General features: G+C 41.9%; 2 protein-coding genes across 3 annotated transcripts in view; both read left to right on the top strand.

Moving 5' to 3' along the window:
- LOC137180013 (monocyte to macrophage differentiation factor 2-like) overlaps positions 1–27,649 on the top strand; it is a 359,049-nt gene that overhangs the window by 16,948 nt on the left and 314,452 nt on the right. The window lies entirely within an intron of this gene.
- On the top strand, positions 168–27,620 carry radil (Ras association and DIL domains). Its single transcript, XM_067585168.1, has 22 exons — positions 168–305; positions 3,325–3,429; positions 3,548–3,566; positions 3,656–3,770; positions 4,468–4,792; positions 4,844–5,023; positions 8,341–8,456; positions 8,576–8,758; positions 9,162–9,846; positions 10,522–10,652; positions 12,344–12,381; positions 12,514–12,665; positions 12,868–12,980; positions 13,413–13,529; positions 15,137–15,260; positions 18,568–18,740; positions 19,105–19,255; positions 20,098–20,324; positions 20,845–21,175; positions 22,918–23,057; positions 23,707–23,846; positions 24,136–27,620. The coding sequence occupies exons 3-22, from the start codon at positions 3,556–3,558 to the stop codon at positions 24,233–24,235; spliced, it is 3,552 nt and encodes a 1,183-aa protein (XP_067441269.1). The 5' UTR covers positions 168–305; positions 3,325–3,429; positions 3,548–3,555; the 3' UTR covers positions 24,236–27,620.

Below are 27,649 nucleotides of genomic sequence, written 5' to 3'. Positions count from 1 at the left end.
GATGTGGGAATGCGGTTGCCGGAGGCAGTGGGCATTGCTGGACACTCGGCGGAGATGTACGCACGGGAACAGGAGGTCTCAGCGGCTGTCTGTCGTCCAAGTTAACGGTGCTGTTTTGGGGGATGTTGGTGGGAGCACCGGACGGTTGGGTGTCGCTCGGAGCAGGGCAGCTGGGTGTGTTTTTTTTTACCCCATTGTAGAGGGGAATTTTCTACCTTGAAGGTGGAGAAGGAGGAGGGGGGACGTAATGAGAGAGAAGCCAGGAAGGATTCCCCAGCACCATGGAGCCACGCATTGCAGGCAGCGTGAGTACCAACGCAACAGACACCCAGGAAAGCCCTCAGGGGACTGGGCTTGTCACTGCTGGAATCACACCTCAACTTTTTCCAGGACCTATTTTATTAACGGTCTGACGCGCCAGAGCTCTTAAATCCCCCCACATAGTTAAAAAAACGGCTAATTTATTTTCAGTTGACGTGTCGCCGTTCACCTGTCGAAACAATGTTTATCTTAATCGATTATTTATTGTGTGTGATTAGCTCGACTACAGTCATGATTAGACACACCTGCTGACCGTTAGAGGCCGGGCTGTTAGCCTTTAGTGCCGCCGCGCCTGACGACTCATCAGCGGATTAATTTCTGAGGATTTTCTCCTGCCTTTTGTTGCTACGGCGGTTGCTACTGGCGACCAGTGAGCCCAAAGTCGTAAACAGACGGACGGACACTAGATAAAGGGCAAGCCCATAGTAGTCAAAAGTTCAGTCCTGAATTATGTACCCCGTTATAGGTGTCGACTTTTTCTTAACGCACTATTTAATTTTGACCTTCTCATAGTCTAGACAAGGACACACAGCAAGAAAAAAAAAAGGTGCTGGAGAAGTTGTAGCTAGTCTGAGTGACAACATGGTTACAAAATGTAACGCTAGCTACTGGGTCAAAAATGCAAAATTTAAGTCTGTATCTCTATCTTTCTGTGTGTGTGTGTGTGTGTGTGTGTGTGTGTGTGTGTGTGTGTCATAGGCTACTTTCAGGGACAAATTTCAGACTAAAGACCAGTTAATTGGGGGCAGCTTGTCCAAGTGGGGACAAAAGCCGTGTGAATTTTGGGTCAGTGGTTAAGGGTAGGGTAAGTCTCTAGGAAATGAATGTAAGTCTATGTAATGTCCCCAAAAGTTATCTAAGTAAATCTAAGTGTGTGTGTGTGTGTGTGTGTGTGTGTGTGTGTGTTGGTCTCAGGATTGAGTTAACTGCGGCCAAGTAGCCAGATTACTGTGGATTAGCAGGCATTTAAAATAGTCACGTTATCCCACCAGTGCTTGCAGAGTCAGCTACAACAACACCTTTTAGGCCTCCTGCCAAATAAAAGAAATCATATACTGTGTAAGTGGATAACTGCACAAGTTTCAATCAAAACACACTGCATGAGGCGCTGCTTTCATCTGCTGACGGGTCTGCTGCTGCTGCTGCTGCTACAGTAGCTGTGAAATGTTTCTGATGTAAACTGTATTAAAGGTCTTCATCTGTCAAAAGAGCTCATCCAAAGCCAAGAGAGCAGCGTGACTCATCTTCTGTAGGGAGATGGACTGCAAACACACCTGCTTATTGAGGTAAAAATGCATGACCTGGATGCAGGTGGAGGCATACGTAGGGTTTATAATTATTTTTTCTTTTCATACTTTATGTAAGCAGTTTCATTAAGTGTGAGATCACATTTTTACAGGAGAGGCTGAAGGAAAATGCATTCAGAATACTGGCAAAGGAAACAATGCAATACAGTCAGATACAGTAAATTGTAGAGAGAGAAAATGTGATTACTGAAACAATAAATCTATTAGTCCCTCAATAGAAAACTAATAAGAAATTATTTTGATATTTTGATTATTAGTTACTTACCATACAAGACTGTCAAACATCCAGCTTCTCAAATGTGATGAGTTGCCATTTTTCTAAAAAATCTGGGGGACTTGGACTGTTGGTCGGACAAAACGAGCAATTTAAAGATGTCACCTTGGGCTCTGGGGAAATGTGACGGGCATTTTCCTCTACTTTTTGTCATTTAAAAAATTAAACAAATCAATTTAATAAAAGGCAATTACCAATAGATTAATGTATAATGAAATAGCCATTAGTTTGCAGCCCTGAAAAATATGCAAAACAGATCTATCAACCGTTATATATATTGCTATCTTAAATATATTGCTTATCGGCTCATTGTTTTGAGTCACTTTTTTAAGAGAAAAATTCTCTGATTTCAGCTTCTCAAATGTGAATATTTTCTGGTTTTAGTCTTCTATGATAGTAAACTGAATATATTTGAGTTGTGGACTGTTGGTCGGGGTAAAAAAGACATTTTAGGATGTTACCTTAGGCTTTGGGAAACAGTGATCGACATTTTTGACCATTTTCTGACATTTTATTGACCAAGCAACTGCTTGATTAAGACAGACAGTAATCATCAGATTAATTGATGATGAAAATAATTGTTAGTTGCAGCCCTACAACTGTTTTCAAGTTGACATGAAGGACTAAAAAATAATATCTGTGCATTTACAACAAAGAAGGTTGCCATCTTTGAAAGCAAGCACAGAAGTCATTATAATGCAATGGTCAAATGTTTGTTAGAAATGACAAACCAACCTTTTTATTTAAAAAGCGCTGTGGTTAATTGTATCCAGCGAACTCAAAGCTTGAAATAGAGGGTCAGGATGTATCTGTAATGTCTCTGTAAATTGTTTTTTATATAGAAAAATCCATATTTTATCTCCAGATTTTTCCCTGATCTAAGCTGTATGCTGTGTAGGCCCTCTCTCCCCTCTCCCCTCCCCCCCTCCTTCTTTCTCTCTCAACACAACCGGTCAAGGCAGATGGTCGCCCACCTAGAGCCCAGTTCTGCTTGAGGTTTCTTCCCGTTTCCTTGCCGCTGTGGCCAAGTGCTTACTCATGGGAGAATGTTGGGTCTCTGTAAAATAAAGAGTACGGTCTAGACCTGCTCTATGTAAAAAGTGACCTGAGATAACTTCTGTTGTGATTTGGCGATATGTAAATAAATTTGAATTGAATCTCTGAGGATGATTCGGGCAGACCTGAGTCAGAAAATGTCTTTGGCAGGCAATGATAAGATGTTGATTTGCAGTTTTGTCTCTGCTGGGAAAACCACTTACCTTGGTCCAAAAAAAAATCGTTAAAAAGCTAAAAACCACAGTAATATCATCTGAATCCTGCAGGATGTTGAAAAGAAGTCAACTTAAATAATTTAAAACTCGACAGGGACACCATAGTTTGTCTGTTAACTAACAGGAACATCGTCTGTTTTGTTTTTTCCAGTGTGAAAGGTGACAGTGAAACGAAATGCAAAGCATCTGACCCTCAACTGTAAACCTTTACCTGGTGCTGCTGCACAAAGGTGCGACAATACGCAACAGCATCAAGGTACTCGCTACAAACACATACACACGTGTACACACATTGTCTGTTCATGGTGGATACATTTTGTGGTATTTCGGTAGAGTAGAGAAACATAATAGAATTTCTTTACCTCACTTTTCAGATCTACAAATGTCCCACAAGTAAGTGTACAATGTAACTGTGTGTCCATCATTACCTCTCATGATGTATGCGCCTCTTGATGTGTATGTGTGTGTGTCCTTCTCACCAGTTGTGGAGTTTGTGAAACCAACAGCAGCATCATGTTCTACGGTTCTTCGTCTGGGGCCAGTTTGTCCCTCCCATCCAAGAGCCGCCTGAAACGTCAGAGCAGGACCTTTACACAGGTACACAATGACTCACGTATACACACACACACACATAAAAACGCGGTCTGTTTCCCAGTCTTAGAAGTTAAGAGTGTTTTCTAAGAGCCTTTCTTAAATTGCTTCCTAAAGTAGCACTTAAGAGCAAGTGCACGTGCAATACATAAATCACAAAGCATAAATGTTGTGAACACAATGAAGTGTTTATTCTTGAAATCCTTCAGTATGTAAACAAAGCTTAATGTGCTGCAAACAGTCTTGCTGACCTTTATGATTCATATTACTGAGTAAGTTTTAAAAAGTAAACTGTTGGATTTAGCTGCTGCTCAAGGCAAATCTTTCACACCCTTAAGTGTAAAAAGCCTTAAGATGCTTTTGGGACACGAGGCCCTGATCTCAACCTGTTGCTGAGGCTTTGAAATATCTAAAACGAATTATTCAGAGTGACGTGATGTTGTTTCGAGACATGTTGCTGAAAAGTTAATTTTTCAATGCTGTGAGCTCCACAAACACCTCTACTGTTTTGGGTTGGAGGTAGAAATCCCAGAGATAGATGTCTGCTAACCTGAGTGAATAAAATCAAAACTAGATACCACTAGAGGTAAGCAAGACAATGTGTTTTTCGTCATTTTGGTGGATCCACCCTGTAATATACAGTGTAAGAAACATATACGCTGTGGCACCACAGTATACTCAGTATTGTCTGTCTGTTCACCAGGTCCTGTACCGCACTCTGAGTTACAGAGACCGTGTCCCAGCAGAAACTGGAACAAACACGCGTGGGGATCGACGCTCGGCGACTGAACCCCCAGAGCGACCGGCAGACGACCCAGCAGAACTCTCCACCCAGAGCTCGGCCCCTGGGGTGCTGAAGATTTTTGGAGATGAAATCTGTGCCGGTGCCAACTACAAGAGCGTCCTGGCTACGCCACGCTCCAGTGCGCAGGAACTGGTCAAAGAGGCGCTCGAGCGTTACTCCCTCAACAAGGATGCTGCTCACTCTTATGTCCTGTGTGATGTGATCGGACGTTTGGAGGGGGGAGGCGGGGGAGGCGGGGTAGGTGGGGTAGGTGGGGGAGGCGGGGTAGGGGGAGGTGGGATTGGAGGAGGCGGGTGGCGAACTGAGTGCCTGCGTGCTCTGGGGGACAATGAAAAGCCGCTTTTGCTCCAAGAACTGTGGAAGCCCCGAGAAGGACACGCTCGCAGATTTGAGCTGCGCAAGAGAGCAGAGGTGGAGGAACTCAACGCCAAGGAGAAGGATACCATCACTGCCGGTGAGAAAACACACACACACACACACAGACAGACAGGTACACACACACACACAGATAGACAGGTACACACACACACACACACACACACACACACACACACACACACACACACACACAGCAGCTGGTCTAATTCCCTTCCTTTCTTAACATGTCAAACTCAGCAGAAAAGCACAGCTCGTTAGCTCCTCTGCAGTGTGTGTGTGTGTGTGTGTGTGTGTGTGTGTGTGTGTGTGTGTGTGTGTGTGTGTGTTTTGTGAGATGCAGAATAAGAGCTTTCGTCACACTTATGATCCTGTAGAGAAGATATTGTTCCTGTGTGATTACCAGCGTTTTTATATAGAGGTGCTGTTCTGTGAAGACAGTGTTTCTAATAGAGATGCACACTTGCCTGTGCAATCGAGCACTTAAAGAAACACACACACACACACACACACACGTAGACACACAAACGGTGCAGTAGAAATGCATGGACAGCTGGTCGATTGATTGAGTGAAAGCTGAATCCTTTGTGACCTGGGATGTGGATGGGTGTAGTCTCTATAGTTGTTATAGTTTTTTTAATGAATGACACATTTCTACTACAGTGATTCAATATCATTTTCCTACCTGCAAAAACTGCTCCCACCTGAACTGTGAACACTCAAGTAAGTTTTCTGGAGAGATTCACTGTATTATATGAATAGATTTCAATAGATGACGTGTAAACAAAGTGCACAAACTCAGGAAACCAATAACCTAACTAGTGACTTTACATCTGCAATGCAGTAATATTAATCGATGTCTGTGTGTCTCTTCAGGCACCATGAAGTGACCTTTTTATGTGAAAATGGTTTATTGATTGATAAAAAGTTTGTCTGTTTGCTGACCCTGTTACCACAGAGACGTGGTAACAGGGTCAGCATCCTTCTCCAAAGGGAGACATATTGGATATACTGCCTTGGTACACTCATTCCCAACGGGATGAATGAGGAGATTTCATTTGCTTGTTTCTTATGAAGTGAATATTTGTGTTGTGTTTTTTTTATGTTTTAGTAACCTACATCACGAGACTTTGTGCCTGGGATGGTTGTGGCTCCCCCTGCTGGGATGCACTCATTGTGCCAGTTGTGGTCACCTATAATTAACCACACCTGTGTCTATTTATTATGAAATTGCCACAATACATGCTGAAGATGAGCATCTTGCCTGAAACATCCACATGGCCCCAATATAAAAAAGTCAAATTGGATAGCTCTCTCTTTCTTATTGATTAAAAAAAACAAACAAGCTGCTATTTACACTCCCTTGCACACACTCACCCCTGTGAATCCTGTGAAGAAACTCAAAAACACCCACTTAGTGTACAGAAGCGTACGAAAGAGAGATAGAGCAAGTATTTTCAGCCTCACAGTAACACATTTCACTTTGCAGCCACACTAACATTTCTCTAACATTTTTTACTGGTTGCTATGTCAACTCCTGTGTTAGCCAGAGAGTCTGTCGTCAATCTTTGTTTTACAGTTGAGTTTTGTTTTTTTTATTGTTGCAGCGTAGTACAGTTGTTGTACTCTTCTCAGACAGTACACAAGACACTAATGAACCTATAAAAGACATGAAACCCGGGAAACAGTGTTTGCGGGATGGACTCAAAATGAACAACAGTGCCAATGTTCATCATAATGAAGGAACATGTCAGCCATTGCAACAGATTTATGTATTTTTTGTCCAATAGTTTTTGGACAAAAATGGAGGGTTGCGAGTAAACTATATCAGGCTTTGGCAACACACAATACAATACCAATTGGTTTTGATCTTTTTATGGAATTTGTTGATGTTAAGAAAATATATAGATAGAATATATAGAATTATTATTCTTCAGTTATAGTTACTTACACTCTTCTTCTGCATAAACTTCAAATATAGCAAAATAAAAACACAGCAAAGAATGCCTTCTATGATAAAATCACTTTATTTATTACGAATACATATTAACACACATATTTTCATTTTCACACTAGCCTTTCCTTTATTGTGTTATAGCGTTTATAAAACCCACTTACCCTGGAGTCTCTTTCTCTCTGTGTCTCACTAGTTGCCGTTTTTTTTCCTCCCCTTGCGTAGGTGTGAGCGTGCATGCACATGTGTGAATGGTGTGTTTTCTCACATATACTTTTTATAACGAGATAGCAGTTTAAAGGTTCTGTAGGATTTTCAGTTAACAAGTGAACACATCACAGCCAAATTAATTGTATTATTATCCTTCAGTGATGTATTCTACATTCACAGTTCTGCAGGTTTTTGTTTCACCTACAAGCCTCTTGGGGAAATCTAAGACAAAAATCGATCATAGGTACTAAAATGTGTCATGAAAAAATGTGTTTGTTGTCTAACTTCAAAAACAATATGTGACTAATTTGACTGTGATATGTTAGGGGGAAAATCCTGTACCTCACACCTTTAACTGTGTATCTCTCCTTACTAACTACAGATGTGACTCACTAGACGCACCACAGTGCATGCGTGTCTTGTGGTGTTCAGTTTGTGTGTGTGTGTATGGGGGTTATTCTGTGCTTGGTGTTTTGTCGAGGGGGTGTTTTCTCAGCCTCTCAACCCCTCCCACCCTGCTGTAGGGAGCAAAACCCCCCAATTCCTGGCGGCTCTAATGGGTCGGTCTGGGCTGGGCAAACACAGGAGCTCTCCCCTGCGGTCTGGTCGAGTGGTTCAGTCCAGCTCTAAAGGTGGGGACTGGTCTCAGGTATGGTGGCTGTCAGTCATTGCCATGGAGACCACCTTTACCTGCGTTGTCACCAGCGCCACCCCCATTGCCAGTGATTTAACCAGCGTGAATGTGTGTGTGTGTGACGTGAATCTGTGTGAGCCATCGCATGGCCTCAAACTCCTCAAATTCAGTCATGAGGAGCTGCTCAGCTCACCTTTCATCAGGTTCACTGTTGTCCACCACACGTGCTGCTCCATCCAGCACCATTTACTTCATCTGAATGCGATCAATTCACTCCCGCCTGGTTTTGTTTTACTTTGTTTCCACTCAGCTCACACATGACTGCACATGTGTCACTACAACCTGAGAAGTTGCTTTATCCAGACTTACTCAGTTCACTCATGAATCAAACATACATGACAACAATGCACATTTCAGGTTTAAGTACACTTATTTTCCTCTCGTTACCTTTCTTTTCTTCCTCAACTTCTCTCCCTTTCCTGGCTCCTCCTTCTCTTTTCCCTTTTGGTCCTCTTTATTATTCCCCTTCTGTTCTCTCTTTTGCCCTTCTCTCTCTATCCTTGTTCTCTCTCTCGTTCCTCTCTCTGCCTCTCTGTAGATATTAATGCCCAGGCTCGTAAGCTCCAGAGGAACAGGGCGAAGGGGACGCTGACCCTGCCCCGGTCCAGCAACTCATCCTTCTGCCGCAGCCTCAGCGAGACCAGCCTCAACCAGGTGGAGCCTCCCGCTGAAGTCTAGTCAAGATGATCTGTTGTTATTATTCATGAAACTCTTATCAACCTGCCTTAAATCTTGATTGCATGTGTGTTTCTGTGTGTGTATTATGTCTGCAGCTGGGAGTAGGAGACGAGCCCAAGCGTTATTACTCAACCCTGCCAGGGCCCTTTAGGGGCCGGGAACGTGAGGCAGCCTCCAGTGGACGTAGGAAAGAAGAGGGGAGTCAGGGGGGAGGAGGGGTCAGGCACTCTCTGTACCAGTCCCCGCACCTCCTGCTGCTTCAGGGATACAATCGGCAGGTGAGGACAGTAAAGAGGCTAGAAGTTAGAGACTTTCCGATTAGCACTGCAGCGATTAGTCGACTAATTGATTAGTCGATCGAAAGAAAACTATTTTGATAATCATTAAATTGTTTTATTCATTTTTTTAAGAAAAAAATGCCCAAATTCTCTGGTTCCAGCTTCTTAAATGTGAATATTTTCAGGTTTCTCTAGTCCTCTATGACAATAAACTGAATATCTGTGGGTTATGGACTGTTGCTCAGGACAAAAAAAGACATCTTAGGTTGCAACCTGTGCTTTGTTAACATTTTATAGAACAAACAACTAATTGATTAATTGATAAAATAATTGACAGATTAATCATTAGTTGCAGCCCTACTTCCAATATATCTGACTATGTGAGATATGCTGTGTGTTGCAGGACTGCCTGGTGTATCTGCTGAACAGAGAGCAGCACACGGTGGGTCAGGAGACTCCATCAGCTCGCCCCAACATCTGCCTGTTTTCTCCTGACATCCTGCCCCTCCACTGCCGCTTACGCCGGGTTCCCGCACCACGTCGCCATGTCAACAACAACAACAAAGGAGAAGATCTGGCAGAGAGTCAGCGTTTCTGTGTGGCTGTTGAGCCCGTACTCCACGCCACAGTTCTGGTGAACTTCTCCCGCTGCGAGCGCTCCACCACGCTGCGACACGGTGACCTCCTCTCTTTCGGAGCGCATTACATCTTCCTGTACAAGGACCCCACGGGTGCTAAGCCTCTGCCGGCTCAGACCTTGGCACGCCTTCGCACCCTGGGGCAGCTTTATGATGCAGGGGTGGAGGAGGGAGAGGGCGGGGCTCAGACTTGTAAGATGTGCGGCTCCGTGCTGAAGGACAGAGCAGCACAGGTGTCCAGTGCTCCAGCAGTTAGACGCAGCTTCAAACCTCACCTGGTGAAACCTCGCAGCGGGGGGACAGCAGTGGGAGGGCCGCTCAATATATCAGGGGGGGAAGGAGGAGGAGGAGGAAGAGGAGGAGGTCAGAAAAGGAGGCTACAGCTGGAGTTTGACCAGGCTCATGAAGACCAGCTTTTGAACAGGATCGTGTCCCTCATAGAACCTGGAGGTCTGTTCTCTCATTTATGATACACTATATAAGTTGTCAGGTAGACATCCAAGATGCAATGGATGTACTGTGTTGCAACTAATCAAAGGGTCATTTTTCTTGTGTTCTCACTGAGCTCCAATGGTATCAAGTCATACAGATAGTTTTGGTTTTAGATTTTTAGATATTTGTCTCTGAGATACAGTACCAGTCAAAAGTTTGGACACACCTTCCTGTTCCATGGAATGACAAAGTGTGTCCAAACTTTTGACTGGTACTGTGTCTGCTGCCACTCCAATACAGTGGAGGTGACAGTCACCAAATTAATATACCAAATAGTATTGAAATAAAAAATAGAGTTGAGGTAGTGTGTCATCCAGCATTTTTCACCCTTCTCTGTCTGTAGTTAGAGGATAGCTAGTTAACAACGTCTATGAAAAGGTCCATAGAAAAAACTACATTTGAAAAACTTAACAGCAGTATTTTTTCCCAGAATCAGCGTCCTGGTTACTCTAAATATTCCACAGACCTCACTGTCATATGGATATAATTCCCTAGGTCAAAAGTAGTTGCAGTGAAACATTTAATTTCCTTTAAAATCTGTGCACTCTATGGCTGGATACAACCAGAGGTAAATGAGACAATGTATTTTATAACTTGGTGAACCAACTCCTTCAACTTTTGTCTCTCTCTCAGGAGATGACCATAAATTGACGCCGGCCTACTTGCTGTGTCTGTGCATACAACACTCTGCCTCTACTTTCCCACCTGGGAGCTTCGGAAAACTGCTGCTCAAGATCGTCCGGCGAATCCAGACCATCGCATGGGTCAGTTTGTTACCTGTCTGACTCTGTATCTCTCTCTCTCTCTCTCTCTCTTCTTTTGCAACTCTGTCCGGTACTTTAGTGTCTGCTTAACATGACCTCATGAGGAGAGAAACCAGGTCAGCCATATCAGGTCAGGTGAATAGTTAAACAAGGTTGTATATCACATGTTTTGAGCTGTGTTACACACATGCACACATATTCTGTTCTATCTATACTATGAACTTTCTGTCTCCATAGCAACCTCTGCCACCATAGAGAGTGTTCAGAGATCTAGATCATTTGATAAACCAGTATTTCATGATTCACTTTTACAGAAAGGTTAGAAGGATGAGGATTTACAGACAGTAATGTGTATCTTTTGAAAATGTAAACTTCTGGGGCCAATGTTTTAGTCTGGTTTCAGTATATGCCACATAGAAGAAATATACATCATCTGAATTTAGATCCAGCTCAGCACTGTGTTTCAACTTTTTCTAGTCATAAATTTATAATAAACATTGTGTTTTGGTAAGGTGCCTATTCAAATTTTGAATGTTTAGAGTGTATAAGGGCTTAGAACATTATGATGGAAGTATATGATGGCCGTATCCGTGCTCATTTACGTCTCATAAGTTGTTGCAGCAATTTTTGGGTTGATACCATTTGTTACACAGATTTGGTGTGAAATTTAACCATTTTTGACCACTTGAGAATTGATAAGAATCCCTCCAAAATACCACATCAAGACACTAAGACCTTGAGGAACACCAAAGAAAAAATAATGTGATTTGGTGTCAAAAACTTTTGAATTTGGAGATTTCTGTAAGAACTGCTTTTTTTTTGTCGATTGAATGGTGAGCACTTCTGTTCTGGAAATTGCTCAGAAACCCCCTTATTGTCAGTATGCCTGGGAAAGCCATACATCCTCTAAATGCCCTAGGTCTCTAGTTTGTGGTTGTAAAGTTTCATGAGGCTGTGATTATCCTAGAAGTCACAATAAATAATTTTATAAAGTGAGGTCAAGTTTAAAAAAAGTGGTCTCACTACTTGGCCATGCCAGTTTTTCCCCTCACCAAAATTTTGCCTGACTTTAGAGCGTTATTTAGCCCCCTTCCTGACAAGCTAGCATGACATGGTTGGTACCAATGGATGCCGTAGGTCGTCTAGTTTCATATGATACCAGAATCATCTAGCTTTAAAACTGAGCCTGTTACAGCCCCTGAAAGACAGTAATGTCGGCCGAAGACGCCGGTGGAGTTTAAGAGGTTAAATATGTAAATAGACTCATTTAAAGATGTCAAAAAGGGTTTCCCTCAAGATATTGTTTAGCAAGGATGTAAGCAACCAAGATCCTAATGATATCAATTTAGTCAGATGATGGACTGAACAATAGCCAAAAAAAAAACAGAATTTGGTAAGTTTTAGTTTATATCTTTTATACAAAAGTAGGTGTTGCAAAAAAAAAACCCCAAAAAACAAGGAGGGGTGGGAGGTCATCTCATGTAATTAGGTTCAACTTTTCAGGCTAGTAGGGCACAAGGTGATTATCAACATGTGTTGGTGTTACTGTGCTGGGTTTTGTAAATATGGTTGTGGTATTCATTTCTGCAGGTTAGTGTTAGCGTCACGAACCGTGGTTCTCCTACGCACATCCTAAAAGTTTAATGAGCACTTAATTGCAGCGTGTGTGTGTGTGTGTGTGCGCTTTGCAGGAGAAGACAAAGGAGCTGGCTCAGAAGCAAGCTCAGCAGTGAGTATCGCTTTCCCACTTGTGTTAGAAAGAAGAAGAGCCTGTGTGCTCATGTGTACCATATTTGAGTATGTATGTACCTAACTGTGTGTGTGTGTGTGTGTGTGTGTGTGTGTGTGTGTGCCCATTTAGTCAGGACCCAGCCTCCCTGTCTCTGCTTAGTATCTCAGACTTGGTCCCAGACCTGCAGACCATCTTCTTCTGGATGTCCAACTCCATCGAGATCCTTTATTTTATACAGCAAAGAGCACCAGCGTACACACACAGCATAGAGATACTGCAAGGTACACACACACACACACACACACACACACACACACACACACACAGACAGTCTGAAGGATGAGTGTGGAAACAACTTGGCTGAAGAGTCATTACTCACACTGACATACAGTAGATACTGATACAGCTACAACACTCCCTCCACTCTTTCCCTCGCAGTATATATCTCTTAAGTATGCCTCTATATCTGTCATCTGTGTCTAGGGTCAAAGGAGTCGTTGCTATCGGCGACCATATCAGCCAATGACGAGGCAATGACTATCTTGGAGGAAGTGATCATGTACACTTTCCAGCAATGTGTCTACTATATCACCAAGGTAATCTGTCACCGCGGTAACACTGTCATCTTCTTAATGAGCACAAGACATTTTTTATCTTGTTTTTAAACAAGGTTGCATGAATAATAACAGACCCTCACAGAGGGCCTGATTGAGTTGTTACTCACAAGGACGGACACACACACACACACACACACACACACACACACACACACAAACACACTCTCAAACAGCCCCTTGAAGTTGTGAGGACCGGCCAAAATGTCCTCACAATGCAGAAATGTCTTCACTACGATGGTTTCAAATCAAAAATTTGTCCTCACAAAGATTGAAAGACAGGTAGACTCACACACAGTTAATGACTTGATGAGGAAAGAATATGAATGAATGAAGTTATTCTGCAATTTCAGATAACCTCCATCAACGTGCATGTCTTTCTTTGTGTGTGTTTGTGTGTGTGTGTGTGTCCAGGCTCTTTATGTAGTGTTACCAGGTTTGTTAGACTGTAATCCATTCCCAGGCGACAGCTCTGAGCCCTGCTGGAAAGGAGGTGTAGGATTTCCTGAACCTGTACGCAGGGTCCTGCAGGTAAGTGCGTTTATTTTATTATTAAATGTCATTATGTAACAGAAATTTCTATCAATAATTTCTGCTTTTCTTAGTTCAGTGTTTCACCTCTCACTCTGTTGCATACAGTTTTTCAAATGTCTTGTTTTAAATCTGTTGAATTTTGAGAATAAAGTTATTTTAAATAAAGTTATTTAATTCTAACTTAAGTCTCAGAATTCAAACTTTTTACTTTAAAAGAAACAAAAGAATTCTAGACAAGTCTTGTTTTTTTTTTATGTTGCCCCATGGAGGAGAAAAATAGAGACACTCTGGTGTAATAAGAATTATTCCAAAGGAAATGACAACATTTCATAAAACTTTCTTTTTTTTGACAGTAAGAGTTTGACAAGTAGTCAGTGGAAATGCATTTATTGAATAAATAATGATGTACAGAATATGTACATTTCTAATAGAGTCTGACTGATACTGGATCTTTGGGGCCGATGCCAATACCGATAATAGGGAGTAAAAAAAATCTGATATCAATATATCGGCCGATATTCTTTACATACACACACACATTATATTTTTATATATATACACACACATTATTTTTATGTGTGTATATATATATATATATATATATATACACACACATACACAGTATATATAAATAAACAATAAACAAATAATAAACTTTATTGTCCAAAATGACATCAGTGCACTGAAACAGTAAACTTCAGTGGGAATTTAATAATTATAAATAAGTATAAATTAAAAAAAAAAAAAACACAAATAGAGAAGAAAAAAGGTTCAAATATACATAAAATGCTGCCCATATAACTTTAAAATTTTTTTTCTAAAAATCACGCATATTGGACAACATATACACTTATACCAATATATCTGGGATAGGCTAATATCTGCCAACTGATACACTGGTTGGGCTCTAATTTCTAGACAGGGATATGACACACTGATATTAATCTTAGACTGTCTCTTAACTGTCCTAATTGTCAAACACACTGCTGTATCTGAGGGGGGGGATTCTCTGCTATAAATAGAGACAGTTTCATGGGACAGAGTGGACTGTTGACACCTCTCTTTATTTTGCTTCATACAGCAAGAAATATGACCTTTACCAATATCATGAAGGTCTAGACAGCCAAGCGCTTCCTTTCTTTAACACATATGTCCCTACTTGGAACCTCATGTTCAGACAGTAACCAAGATCTAAAAAGCGTTCTAAGAGTATTTGTTGGGACCTTTCTGAATCTCTTAACCTCTTAAACATCACTGACCTGCTAGTGGGTCACTAATCAATAAAAGAAACATGCTGTGCTGCCAACCTTTGTTCAAACGTATCTATTTTAAATTCTTGTGGAGATGCCAAAGTGTTTGCAAAGATACTGAAATTTTATATATAAATATAAATGATACATGAGACATTTGGAATATCTCTATTTGTTATCTATTAAATATTTCAATAAGGAAAAAGCTGATACAGAATATAAATGATAGTCTACATATTTATCCCCTACATATACAATATAGACAAAAGCAACAGTATGACATACAAAAGACACATAAACAACATTATTTCTATGCTCATCTGCATGTATGTACGCATGTGTGTGTGTGTGCAGGTGTTTCAGAACGCCCAGGAGCTTTTGCAGGGCTACCAGGTCCACCCGGAGATTCAGGCTCAGATGTTTGCTTACCTCTTCTTCTTCTCCAACGTGTCACTGTTTAACCAGCTAATGGACAAAGGTAGGGCAAAAAGCATGCACACTCACATTCTCTTCCATTAGATCTCCCTCAGGATTTGTACAGTTGTTAGTGTATGTGAGAGAGAGAGAGACAGACAGAGAGAGAGAGTTTGTCCTTGTGTCCTTGTCAGCATTTTGACAGAGACTAACCCAGATTTGTCCTCAATGCCCTTCTCCTATCTGCATTCTGCCCCCCCCCCCTTTCCTCCTTGCCCTCATTCCTTCCATCTGGCCATCAGGGGGTGAGACAAAGAAGACTAGAGGTGGGGTTGGATGGAGGCGAAAGAGAGAGAGGAGAGGAGAGGAAGGAGAGGAGGGGAAAGAAAAGGGCAGAGTGAAGGGTAAAGGGCTGAAAGTGCATTCAGTTGTTGTGACAACCTTGCTAATAGTCTATTAAATTATCTTTAATACAGAAAAAAGTCATTTACCGGCAGCTATATCTATCTATCCGGCTACCTAACGCTTCCAACCTCTCCGCACCCTCCCTTTGTGGTCTGTAGCCACACACACACTTATGCACACTCACGCACATGCCATATGTCTTCATTAGCCAGTAGAGACAGGAGAGATCACATGTCTGGCACAGGGAGAAGGAGAAATACCTTTATATTCATGCAGAGGCTAACCCTGTCCCCCAGCTCGTCTCCACCTCCACCTCCCGCTCCTCTCCCACTCTGTCTGTCTGGCTTTCTCTTCCTCCCTGGCTCCCCTTTTTTGTCGCTCATTGATATTTCTCCGCTAATGGTGTCCATGGTAACAGTGAAGTGAGTTTGTAGCAGGTAACGCTGACGTTTGCATCAGGCACTCTGCAACTCACACACACACACACACACACACACACACACTCTCTCTGTTAGCCTGACACTATGGCAACATGGAGAAAGACTGAGAGGGGATGTAACATGGTGCAAATGCTCCACTCTCTCATGGTTTTGTTTGATTGTGTGCTCGTGTGTGTGTGCGGTGACATCTTTCACCTTGTAAACAGATTATAAAGAATACTGTAGCTCTTTGTCGTTCGGGCTGTTTGTTCGAGAGTGTACGATGGCTTTTCTGCATTTAAAGGTGAGTTTGTGTGTAAACCAGCGGCAATAGTATAAAGCATTATGACACCTTTACTAAAGGGTTAAGTGATGTTTCGTCTGTTTGCAATGCCTCACACATAGATTACTGTATGCCTAGACATAAGCCTATTACAGAAGGGAGTGTGTGTGTGTGCGTATCCAAAACATATGGCAGAATATTTGAAGGGTTATGTGTGCTCTGTCTACACATAATGCTGCCAGTTTGTTGTCTGCCTGAAGCTTCATGTCATGTCTAACTTGTAGAGAGAGGAATTCTGTGGGGACACATCCAGTTTAGAGCGTAAAGTATCGAACGTCAACATTTTTTTTTGGTACCACGCCTCAAAATGTGTCTGTAGCAGCAAATAACCAAAAGCTGGCATTGAATGTCTTGTCAGACTCATAGTCTTGTTAACTTTTTTTTTGACCAGATAGTTTCTGATTTCAATCTTAAAAAAAAATCCCAAATATAAAGCCTGGTTGGCTACGGATTCCAAATGGGAAAAGAAAGCTAGATGCAAACTTTGTGTAAAATCATTTGACATCTCCAACACGGGGGAGGTGGTAATTGTAAGCCACATGCAAGAGCAAAAGCACTGTCGTCTTGTCACAGCATCATTAGCATCATCTGCACCCAGAGTCAGGATGTTTTTGGCCCAACCCAACGTGAGACCAAGACCGACCACAAGAAGTAATGAACCTGCTAACATTTTATTAACATAATAAACATCTAGCTATTTGAACTCAGATGTCAAATATGGTCTGAAAAACCTACCGAGAAGTCTGGAAATTTGAGTCTGGAAGAGTACGGAATTTTGAAATGGAAAATGTGTAGGAACCCTGCCATTAATTTGACACGTAAATTATCTGTATTTACATTTTAATGCACAAAAGACTCTTTGACTTCCATGTTTTCTCTTATGTGTATGACTGTATGACATAGATATATGACAATTACTGTGTGTTCGTGTCTTTGGCTGGACATTATTGGCACGGGTAGTGGGTTGACTGGGAAGATTGTTATATTGCTTAGGGTCGGCTGTGTAATATGTGTGAAATGTGACTATGGCACTCTTTGTACATTGCAATTTGTATTAACTGTATTTTAAACTTAACCCATGTCTACTTAACCCAGGGACTGCAGATGGAAAGTAGCTAGTAGGCTAAACCTTCTACATCTCCTTGTATGAAATTGTTTTTATTAGCCATACCAGCAGCATGACTCTAGCGTTGGTCCGCCACTTCAGTCCAGATTGAAATATCTCAACAAGTGTTAGATGGATTGCCATGACATTTTGTACATTTTGTACATTTTACTGTGCCCATAAGATGAATCCTAGTGACCTTGGTGATCCCCTGACTTTACCTGAGGTCTTTTTTAGTGAAATATCTTGACAACTATTGGATGGGTTGCTGTGAAATTTAGCGCAGATATCAATGGTGTCCATAGGATGAATCCTAGTGACGATGTGTTGATTCCCTGCCTTTTCCTCTAGCGCCACCATTTATGGTTAGGAGTGAAATGTCTGAGCAACATACATATTTAAAAGAAACAAAAAGTTAAATGACATCCAGAAATGTATTGTTTTGGTACTAAAATTCAGGTATCATATCTGTGCTAGCAGTGATAACTCTCAAATGATGCTCAGTGTCAGTCGAGTTGTTTGTCATTGTTTGTACCAAACCTCAGCAGAGGCCTGAGCTCAATTTGGGGGAGGGGGCAAAGCTTAAAAAGGAATTATTGCTGTCGTGAGGTAATGCAATGACAGATTGACAAACTATGGGATGCCAGCTTGACAAATGCTAGATTTGCTGTTATCGCCTGCTTAACTTGCCACAAAACTTCCTTTCAGTTCTTTGATGTGAAACAGAGAAAGAAAGGATTAGGCAAAGGGAGGAATGCAGGCTGTGTGCTGGTTTGTTGTGCAGTAAAACACAAACCCAGTCAGCTGAGCCCCTCTGCAGCAGTCGATTTGTATTCTGTGCAGAGCAGGCGACTGGTGGCTGTTGCTATTGTTTCCTTGACTTCAATATCAACTTAATTAAAAATTAATATCTCTATTGCCATACACACACACACACACACACAGAAGCACACACACACACACAAAGAAACACACATAGTCTCTATTTTAGTCTGCCTCTCTCTCAGACATGCACACACCCTAGTAGAGAAATTCACTGCAGTGTCTCTGATGAAATAACCCTGTGTGTGTGTGTGTGTGTGTGTGTGTGTGTGTGTAGGTCCATCTCGGGGTTGGTTCCAGCGCTCTAAGGTGTTGCAGATTCAGGCGTGTTTGCGGATGGTTATGGAGTGGGCGAGTAGGTCCGGTCTCGGACATCTGGCGGACAAATTCTTCACCAAGCTCAACAGCACTGTGTCTATACTGGCTACACCCCCGCCACAGCTCACACAGGTAACAACACACACACTCTTACACATTCACTCACAATCTGAAACAAGATTTATCTGGAGGGGGGGTTTATAATTACATATGGCTTCTTGGCACTACTTAGGTGGCAATAGTTGAAAACAGACAGAAAAGCCTACTATTTTAAAATGTATGTCAAGTTTAACATCAACCCAAACAATGGAGGCAATCCATGTCAAAGTATTGTCATTGAGACACTTAATCGTGTAGTCTTTCATATAGAAGTCCGATCTACTATTGATCACTGATGTCTTTGATAAAGTTCAGCCAGGAGCAACTTGTGACTGTCCACACATCATCTCACCTTCTCAGACTTCTCTCCTTTCTTTTCTGTCATCTGTGTGTACAGTTGAGTTGGCGAGCATTGTCCAGTGAGCACCCGACCCTGAAACCAGTCCAGCTGCACAGGATTCTCACCCAGTACCAGCTCACAGTGGAGGTTGGCCCTGTCCCAATATGGCAACCAAGCAGTGAGGACGAGGCATATATATACAGAACAGGTACATGTGTATGTTTTAATGTGTATGTTTGTTTTAAAAATTATTTGGTAAAATCTCCAAAATGATGGCAATTGAAAGCCCTCATGTCTTGTCTGTAGATGTATACCCGCCTTAATTTTTTAGGACTGGCTTTTGACTTGCAGGGAGCATTTTTACATTTACCTCAGGTTTTGGAACTTTGACCATGTTTAACATCCAACATTATAACAGTATAGACAGAAAATCACAAAAAACTTTGAAGGGGACAAAATATCCCCTTTAAAATCATTGGATGATTATCACATATATATATATATATATTTAAGCTAACCCTGTGTGCAGGTGTTTGCAGCTGAAGCACACTGTAAACAAGTCAAAGTATACTGTTTAGTTTCAGTATGGATTCTGATTGGCGAGCTGCATCGCTGCTGTGAAACAAGAATAAAGTAGGACACTGTTATTTTTCAAAAGCAATGCAAGTTAACACGGCGGAGCTTTGCAAGGCAAAGCTGTGAGCTGTGTTGGTATAGATGAGGACTGAATACAAAGAGCTGAAAAGAATTGATGTCAGTTTGCATGAGACATTAAACTTTGGTATCAAAGGGAGTTTGTTGTTTGTAGTTAATAGATTATTGTCGAAGCAGAAATTCTGACTTGGTTTCTACATTAACAACAGCAGTTTGCAGCCCAAGTTACCATCATGTACTAGTTATTTTTGCAGTCGTCACAGCCTGTTGGAGTGTGAAAGCTACACTTCCAGGGTGTATAAAACATGTTGCATGAGTGTGTTCCTATATGTGTAAACATCAGTTTGTGGGTGTGTGTGTGTGTGTGTGTGTGTGTGTGTGTGTGTGTGTGTGTAGTGGACCTCCTGGAGAGTTTTGAGAACCATCCTCCCATCGTGCTGCCCAGCGCTGGCTTCAGAGTCGACCTGGACAGCGAGTGTGTAGAAGACAGCATCTACAGACAGTTGCTCTACGTCCGCCACTACCTCTGGGGGCTACGCACCAAGACGCAAACGCACACCAACACTCCCAGTGTACACACACACTCCAACGGTACCAACACAGCTGACTGGCCGGACATACAGGTCAAAAGGACACACACAGACACACACACACACACACATTGTCAAATACACACACCTAACAGTAATCCTGGCCATGTGCCTCAGCAGCTGTGGTTGTTGAGGAGTTCCTCATAATCCCATAAATTTAAAGACAAAAACCCTCTACTCCAGCCAACCCGCACACACACACACACACACCGAAACCTAGACATGGTTAAATCATGGTTAATCTGATTAGTCTTTAGGCTGTCTAATTAGTGGGAACGGCTGACTAGACCGTAATCCCAAGTGTTACTGCACCCTTACATGTACACATACACCCGCACACAGAAACACATATACATTCACAAAGTGTAAATGTTAAATGGTAAAGTGGCTTATTCATACCTTCAAATCTCTGTAATCATCTTTATTTTAAGCATTTAAGAATGCTCCATCATGAACAGGAGTTTGTATTTTCTTTACATCTGCTATACATCGCATCCTCACTTCAGTCCTTGGACTGACTTCTAACATCATTCTGTCCCATCCCGACACACAGAGGGAGTTGTTGCCTCCGGCTCACAGCAGTCCCCGTTCTGGGGGTCCCGGGGACGAGATGACGGCAGAGACGGGAGAGGAGAGAGGACGGGACAGACCCTCAGGCCAATCACACACACACAGCCTCAGAAGGAACGGCACCATCCACCACCCACGAACAGCAAATCCAGACCCGTCCTGCCTCTTGACCCCTCCCAATACCCCGCTGTACCCAGAAGGAGGAGGAGGGCCTGGGCAGATCATAGGCCCTAACACCCAGACGAACGGCTGCGCCGGCAGAACTGCGGCAGAATGCAAAAAGACAAACGGACTAATCGCCAATGGACTGGAGGGTAGGCTGAATGATGCACAGGAGGTGGACAAAATAACAGAAACACATGAGCAATGTAAAAGAAAGAAACACCACAATCTATACCTTCAAAAATTACAATCATGAAATAAACACCTCTTATACAGTCTCAAAAAATAAACAAATTTCTATTGCAATAGTTTTTTGTTGGCATATTGCAGTTAAACATATTATATTGTCCAGTGTTTCCGTTACTGTGTCCAACCCCTGCTTTATAAATACAATTGTGCAGTTTATATCTTAACTCTTGTAGTGTATCAGGACAAAACATATACAGTAAACACTGCAGAAATATCAGTTTTATACAGCACATGCATGCTAGCATATAGCTTAAAGGAATAGTTCAACATTTTGGGAAATACACTTATTTGCTCTCTTTCCAAGAGTTAGATGAGGAGATGGACGACTGGCGAACAACAGACAGGCAGAGTAACTTCCTTGAGTCTTGTTATCACAGTGAGGTTGCCAGGCAACCTGCACATACTGGTCAGATGGATAAACAGTTAATCATCATGATGAATTTGTTACAGCATGTAACTCTCTCCACAACCACAACTTCCTGTTTTTACATTTATGTTTGTGTAAGGATTAAACAAACAAGACACAGCATGTTAATTTGTGAGTTTTTGAGATTGTGCTCTTGAACTTTGAGCTTCCAGTCTTAATGCTAAGCTGTGCAAACTGCCTCCCAGTCCAGCTCAGTACTCAACTCAGACATGAGTTATCGATCTCCCATCGAACTTTCAAAAAGAAAAGCAGTAAGTGAATTTCCCAAAGTAATTGTTTAAGTTGATAGTGTTACAATCAAAGTCCTATAGGATGTGGTTCAGTCTCTCTCTGTATCTTGTGTTTGTTCACTCAGAGAAACTACATCACAGGAATATGTTAATAACAACTGCACAAAACGAGTCTTAAATTCACTCATGGCTCATTAATCAATATTAACATTGGATAAAATGTAATGTGAATGGGAGATAATTATCACCTACTATAACAGCAGCTCCAAATAGATTTTTAGCGTCTTTTGCTTTCGTTTACAGCTCATAAATTTACAGCATGTTAAATTTAGTGTCACTGCTCCCATCAAGCCTTTTTCCAGCAGCAGGCAGCTTTTTTCAGCAAAAAGCTGTGATAATCTCACTTAACCCTACCTGCCCGCCAACAAATTGCAGGCAGTTATCATTAGGCGTACAGTCATCATATAGCCAGAAACTCCAGTGGGAGATAAAGTTGCTTTCTGTCCACTGGATATGTAAGCAGACAAACCTGTTAACCAAAATGTACTTTACAAGGTTGTAATATAGCAGAGCTGTGTATCTTTCAGCTTGTTTTGTAGTTTTTTTTTACGCTCTACTAAAAATTGATTAATGCAGCTTTAAAATTTCACCTTTTTTTAAATAGTATGAGTCTCACTGCAGTTCTGTTGTTAAAATGCCTGAACAGATTGGTCGTCTCTATTTCTCACATAAAGCAGCATCTTAGCGTTATGCTGTTTTTACAACGTAGTGAGTGTGACATCTGCAGGCTCTTGTGAGAAGCACATGTTTGTGTGTCAGATTAGCTGTGTTAGCTGCACCTGTGCATGTGTCTCATGTGTCTCAGTACCTCTGTGTGTGTCTTGTGCACAGCAAACAAGCTCTTCCTCTCATGTTTGTCCAACCCCATAGCAAGACCCTGTGTGTGTGTGTGTGTGTTTGTGCATTTGGCTGTCCGTGTCCTCTGCAGGGTGTATTAGTGGGTGTGAGTTTCCTTTCCCTGTATCCTCCCCTGGCGCCCCTCCCCTTCCTGATGACTTGTGTGTGGTGTTTGTAGTGGAACTGGACAAAGGACCCTACGGACTGGGCATGGGACTCATAGATGGCCTGGTGAGTAAACACTAGAACGTCATACCAGTTGAAAAACATCTCTCTTACCTGTTCCTCCCGGTCTCAGCAGTGTGTTTTTGTCTTGATGAAAGAGACAGATTGCTACTGATAAATATAAAAGACCAGTGATACCACAATATTTTACCAAACGATTTGATATTATTATATGATGATATAATGTGATAATTGATATTTCAAGAATGACTATTGGTGCTTTCAGAGGACATTTACAAATGAGATGCAAAGTGGTGTTCCTCTGCCAAGTCTGTTATTTTTGTTCATCACGAAACCTTGCTGCGTGTTATGGAGATTTAGCAGAGGCAAAGAGAAGCTGTATTCATATCCTCCATTTGTTAAAAAGAGTTGTTGTCAGTTTACTGCACGCCAAGGTCTATTTTACCAGTTTCCTGCCTAATAACCTAGCACAAAGCAGTAGCACTGTTGCTATGGTTACCTCCAGTTTAATATACCCTGGACACTGATTTTTAATAGTGGTTGAACCAAACTATGTTAAAACTCTTGCCAGCCAATACAAAATATGTGTTTTCCATGGCAGTGGTATAACATGTGATATGAATCAGTTTAATCAGATGCTCAAACTAAATAATAGACACACACATACACAGACTGACATGTTTCCCTCCTGCAGCACACCCCTCTCAACGCTCCAGGCATTTACATCCGGACTCTGATCCCCGACGGGCCGGCCGCCTCTGACGGCAGACTGAGGATCGGAGACCGTATCCTGGCTGTGAACGGGACCAGTCTGATAGGAGCGGACTACCAGAGGTATGAAGGGTGTTTCTGTGACCATAACAGTGGGCTGATGGAGATTTATGATACTAGCGGGTGATACTGACATTGATGACAGAGTGAGCAGTCTTCCCAAAATGTTAACCATACCCATCTGTCAGCCTCTTAAGCTGATTGATTACTTTGATTGATTGGTGCGAGCCCAGACAGTAATGCTCCTTCATCCTCACCGTCTCTGCTGAGCTCCACGTAACTGGACTCTTGTGTTTCTCTCCCTGTACTTCCTCTCTCTCTCTCTCTACCGCATCCTGTCTGCTCCACACAGCGCGGTGGATCTGATTCGTCTGGGAGGAGGTCGGCTACGTTTCCTGGTAGCCAAGTCCGACCCAGAGGTCTCAGAGAAGATCAGTGCCTCATCCTGTTGACCGTGTCCGAGCGCCGCTACCCCGCTAATAAACACACGCTACACGGGGACACGAGAGGGAGGACAGCGCGTGACAACAAGGGATACAGATGTGTGCACTGACGAACAGGGTACACACAAACACACACCCCATGCGTACATTCGCCGCATGAAATATGAATGTGAAACCTAGCGTTAGCACAGCACAAAGCCAAGCAATCAAACTGGAGATAACGCTCCACGACTCCACTCCACAGCTGCCAGACCCGCTTCCCTAACAGCGACTCCTACCAGGTCTGTGTGACAGACAGAATCCATAACCCACTGCGACATCAAAGGAGTACGCTGCGAGGAAAGTCGCCTAATTAATCAGCGCTTGAGGTGGGCGAGGTCTAACCAGCCAGTATGCAGTCTGAGGGGGTTTTAAAGCACAGTAGATTGTTGGGTTTTAATTTCTCATCAGTCAGCCCTCGGAGCATGTGTGCACATTTTGACTTTTTTCCACCCGTATTTTAGAATAATTTGTATGGGTAATTCAGACATTAAGTAGCATGGTAAAAGAGCTACTCAGCTCTCAGACAAAGTGACTCTGAAACAGTTGGACACAAACTGAAAATGTATTTTACATTTCTAAAAGCATTTGCAAACAAACAAGTCAACACAGCCTCTCTGAGCCATGGATGTTTTACATAGTGCTTTTAGAGCGGAATGTTTTATAAACCTGTTTGTTAGCAACTCCCAAAGCACTATCAAAAACGAAACAAATTGTGTATTAATGTTGACTTTTGTACTGGAGAGTGTGGGGGGGGGGGGGAAGAGGCAGAGGAAGCAAGGACGTCAAGACATACAACCCAGCTCTCCGTTCTCTCATTTAACCTCATCATTGAACTTTACCTCCACTGGAGAAAAAAAAAAAAAGACGCACTGTCTAAGATTGACATTGACATGCGCAGGGGTTGTGCAGCTGTTGTTGGGACATTTTTTATTAACTATCTGATCATCATGCTTCACTTCAGAGCTTCTGATGTACAACCTTGGTGTGTACAATCACTTTTGTTGTGAATATGTTCTGTATGTATCTGGATTGAGGGTGTAAATAGTTTTTTTTTGTAAATATTTAACACTTGGTCACATATTGTTTGGACATTTAAAAGAGAAACTGCATTTGGAAGACGACTTTTTTTTTTTTTTTTCTTGAAATACACTATACTGGTCAGTAAACACTAAAAAGCTATACTGATGGAAAAAAAGAAAGCATTTTCTGGAATGAAATGCAAGAAAATATTTATTAGTTGTGTAGTTTTAAGTTATCATTTTATTTAAGAACCCCATTTTACCTTTCTCACAGCGGGTCATTAGGTCCAGCTGGAACATTGTCTCAACAGGTCACCTTTGAAGAAGTTCTCAATGAACAGTCCAGGTCACTGCTTAGTCAGTTCTACATTCGTCCCTCTCTCCTGACCTCAGCCCTTCTGGGACGCCCCAGATAAGTGGTTCCCAGAGGACCACCTTGAGGACAGGCCAAATTTTTCGTGTCTTTCTACATTTATTGTGCATTTTTAATATCATTTACCACGTTAAAGCTAGGGTAGGCAATTTATTTTAGAAGCATTTTTGTTGTTATTTGTTGAAATTCTCTTTACATTCCAACAGCAATCGATAAATCAAATGCTGACCAAAAAGAAAAAACTCTGGTATCTGTGGCCTCGCAGGCCCGTAAAAACCCCGTCCAATCATTTCGTTCGGCTCACATGAAATGATCAGATGGCCCGCTTGCCTACCTATCTACCTACCTGCATGCATATGTGCACTCTCCCTCACTGTCCACCTCCTAAACCTCCTCTGTCACCAGACCCACAGCTCTGAACCAAGTCCCAGAGCAACGAGCAGCACCAGGGTGTAGAAACGGGCCAGTATCTGATCTCTCTCTCCGGCGTTGTTGATAAGATTATAGGAGGTTCCGATGATCATACGTTAATTTTATTCTGCTTTGCGTTGATATTACTGTCTTTTTCTTCCTCTCCTTCTGCAATTTTTGCAGTCCCGTCACGTCCTATCTGTTGGTATCCCGCTACTCGCCTGGCCTCCAAACTGTGAGTGAGCGAGTGCAGTATTAAACGCTGTTGCGTTGCGTGCGCGTATGAAACACATGCATATGCCCGTGCTCGTCTGGTGGGAGGGGCTTAGGACAGAGAGGGGCCTTTCCCAGAAAACTGCCTACCCCAGCTTTAAATTGATGTGACATTTACATTACTTATGTTTTACATATTTAGGTTTTCAAATATATTAAAACAGAGGAAGTAAGAAAAAATATTAATTTCACTGTATTAAAAATGTGTAATATGCAGTAACACCTCAGTTAATGACAATGCAGTTGCTGGTCGTCATAGTAACGCAACACACCTTGTGGCTCACAAGTTTTTTCAGGTGTTCAGCAGAAAGGAGGGGATCCGTGACTGAAAATGTTTTTATGAAGCACCGTGGTGTCAAAGTTTGGGAGCCACTGCGACTTTAATGTCACGTTCACGTCACGTGGGACGGACGGTAGCGATGGGAAAGATTCCTGTGTTCACATCATCAAGAAGGTTGTATAATTATAGAGTTGGTCATGTGAAGATTAAAATACTGTGCATTGACAATATAACACCATATTGATTAAATGTGGGTTTTAATACATTGAACAACAATCTTTGGCTGATATGAGGCGTCCACAGTTGTTTGGCTTTCAGGCACTTCCACATTATTTAGTGCCATGTGAGATCTAATCAGAGTTTCCCAGTCATAACTAGAACTTGGATGCTTGTAATTACGGTACACAGCGTAAACCCTCCTGTAGGAAGACTTTTTAGGACGTTTTTAAATCCTGACTAGAAGTGCCACTAATTTTTATTTTCATTAATGATTCATTTGTTAAATATTCTTCCACTTAATTATTTGCTTAGAGTGTCAAATGTCAGAAAACAGAACATTTCCCAGAGCTTGTTTTGTTTAACCAAGAGACCAAACCCCAAAGAGATTCAATGTACAAATGGTATAAACAAAGAGAAAAGTGGGAAAATCTTCACATTTTGGAAAGCGGAACCAGCGAAAATGCATACTTGACTAATTGATTAATGGTTTATAATCTTTTCAGCACTAATGTTGACACTTGTTTCTGTTGTTTATTGTTGCACTGTTTTGTTTGTTCTTATTCTGGTCAAAATTTCAGTCTGAGCACTGTTTCTTCTTTTCCATCAGTTTTGTTTTACTCTCAACTTTTGATTCTGTTCATCACTTTGCAGTAAAAAAAAAAAAAAAAAAAATCTGTTTGTATGAAATCGATGCTATTTCTCTCATGCATGTCATTGTCATTATTTATACTGTTAAGGACGATGGTACTTAAGAATAAAGATTGTTGGATAATTGCATTTTCCTGCTTAGAAACTCGACATCACTG

Source organism: Thunnus thynnus, chromosome 3, assembly GCF_963924715.1.
Source record: "Thunnus thynnus chromosome 3, fThuThy2.1, whole genome shotgun sequence".
NCBI lineage: Eukaryota > Metazoa > Chordata > Actinopteri > Scombriformes > Scombridae > Thunnus > Thunnus thynnus.
Note: the sequence above shows the minus strand (reverse complement) of the source record. Positions and strands in the feature narration are given on the sequence as shown.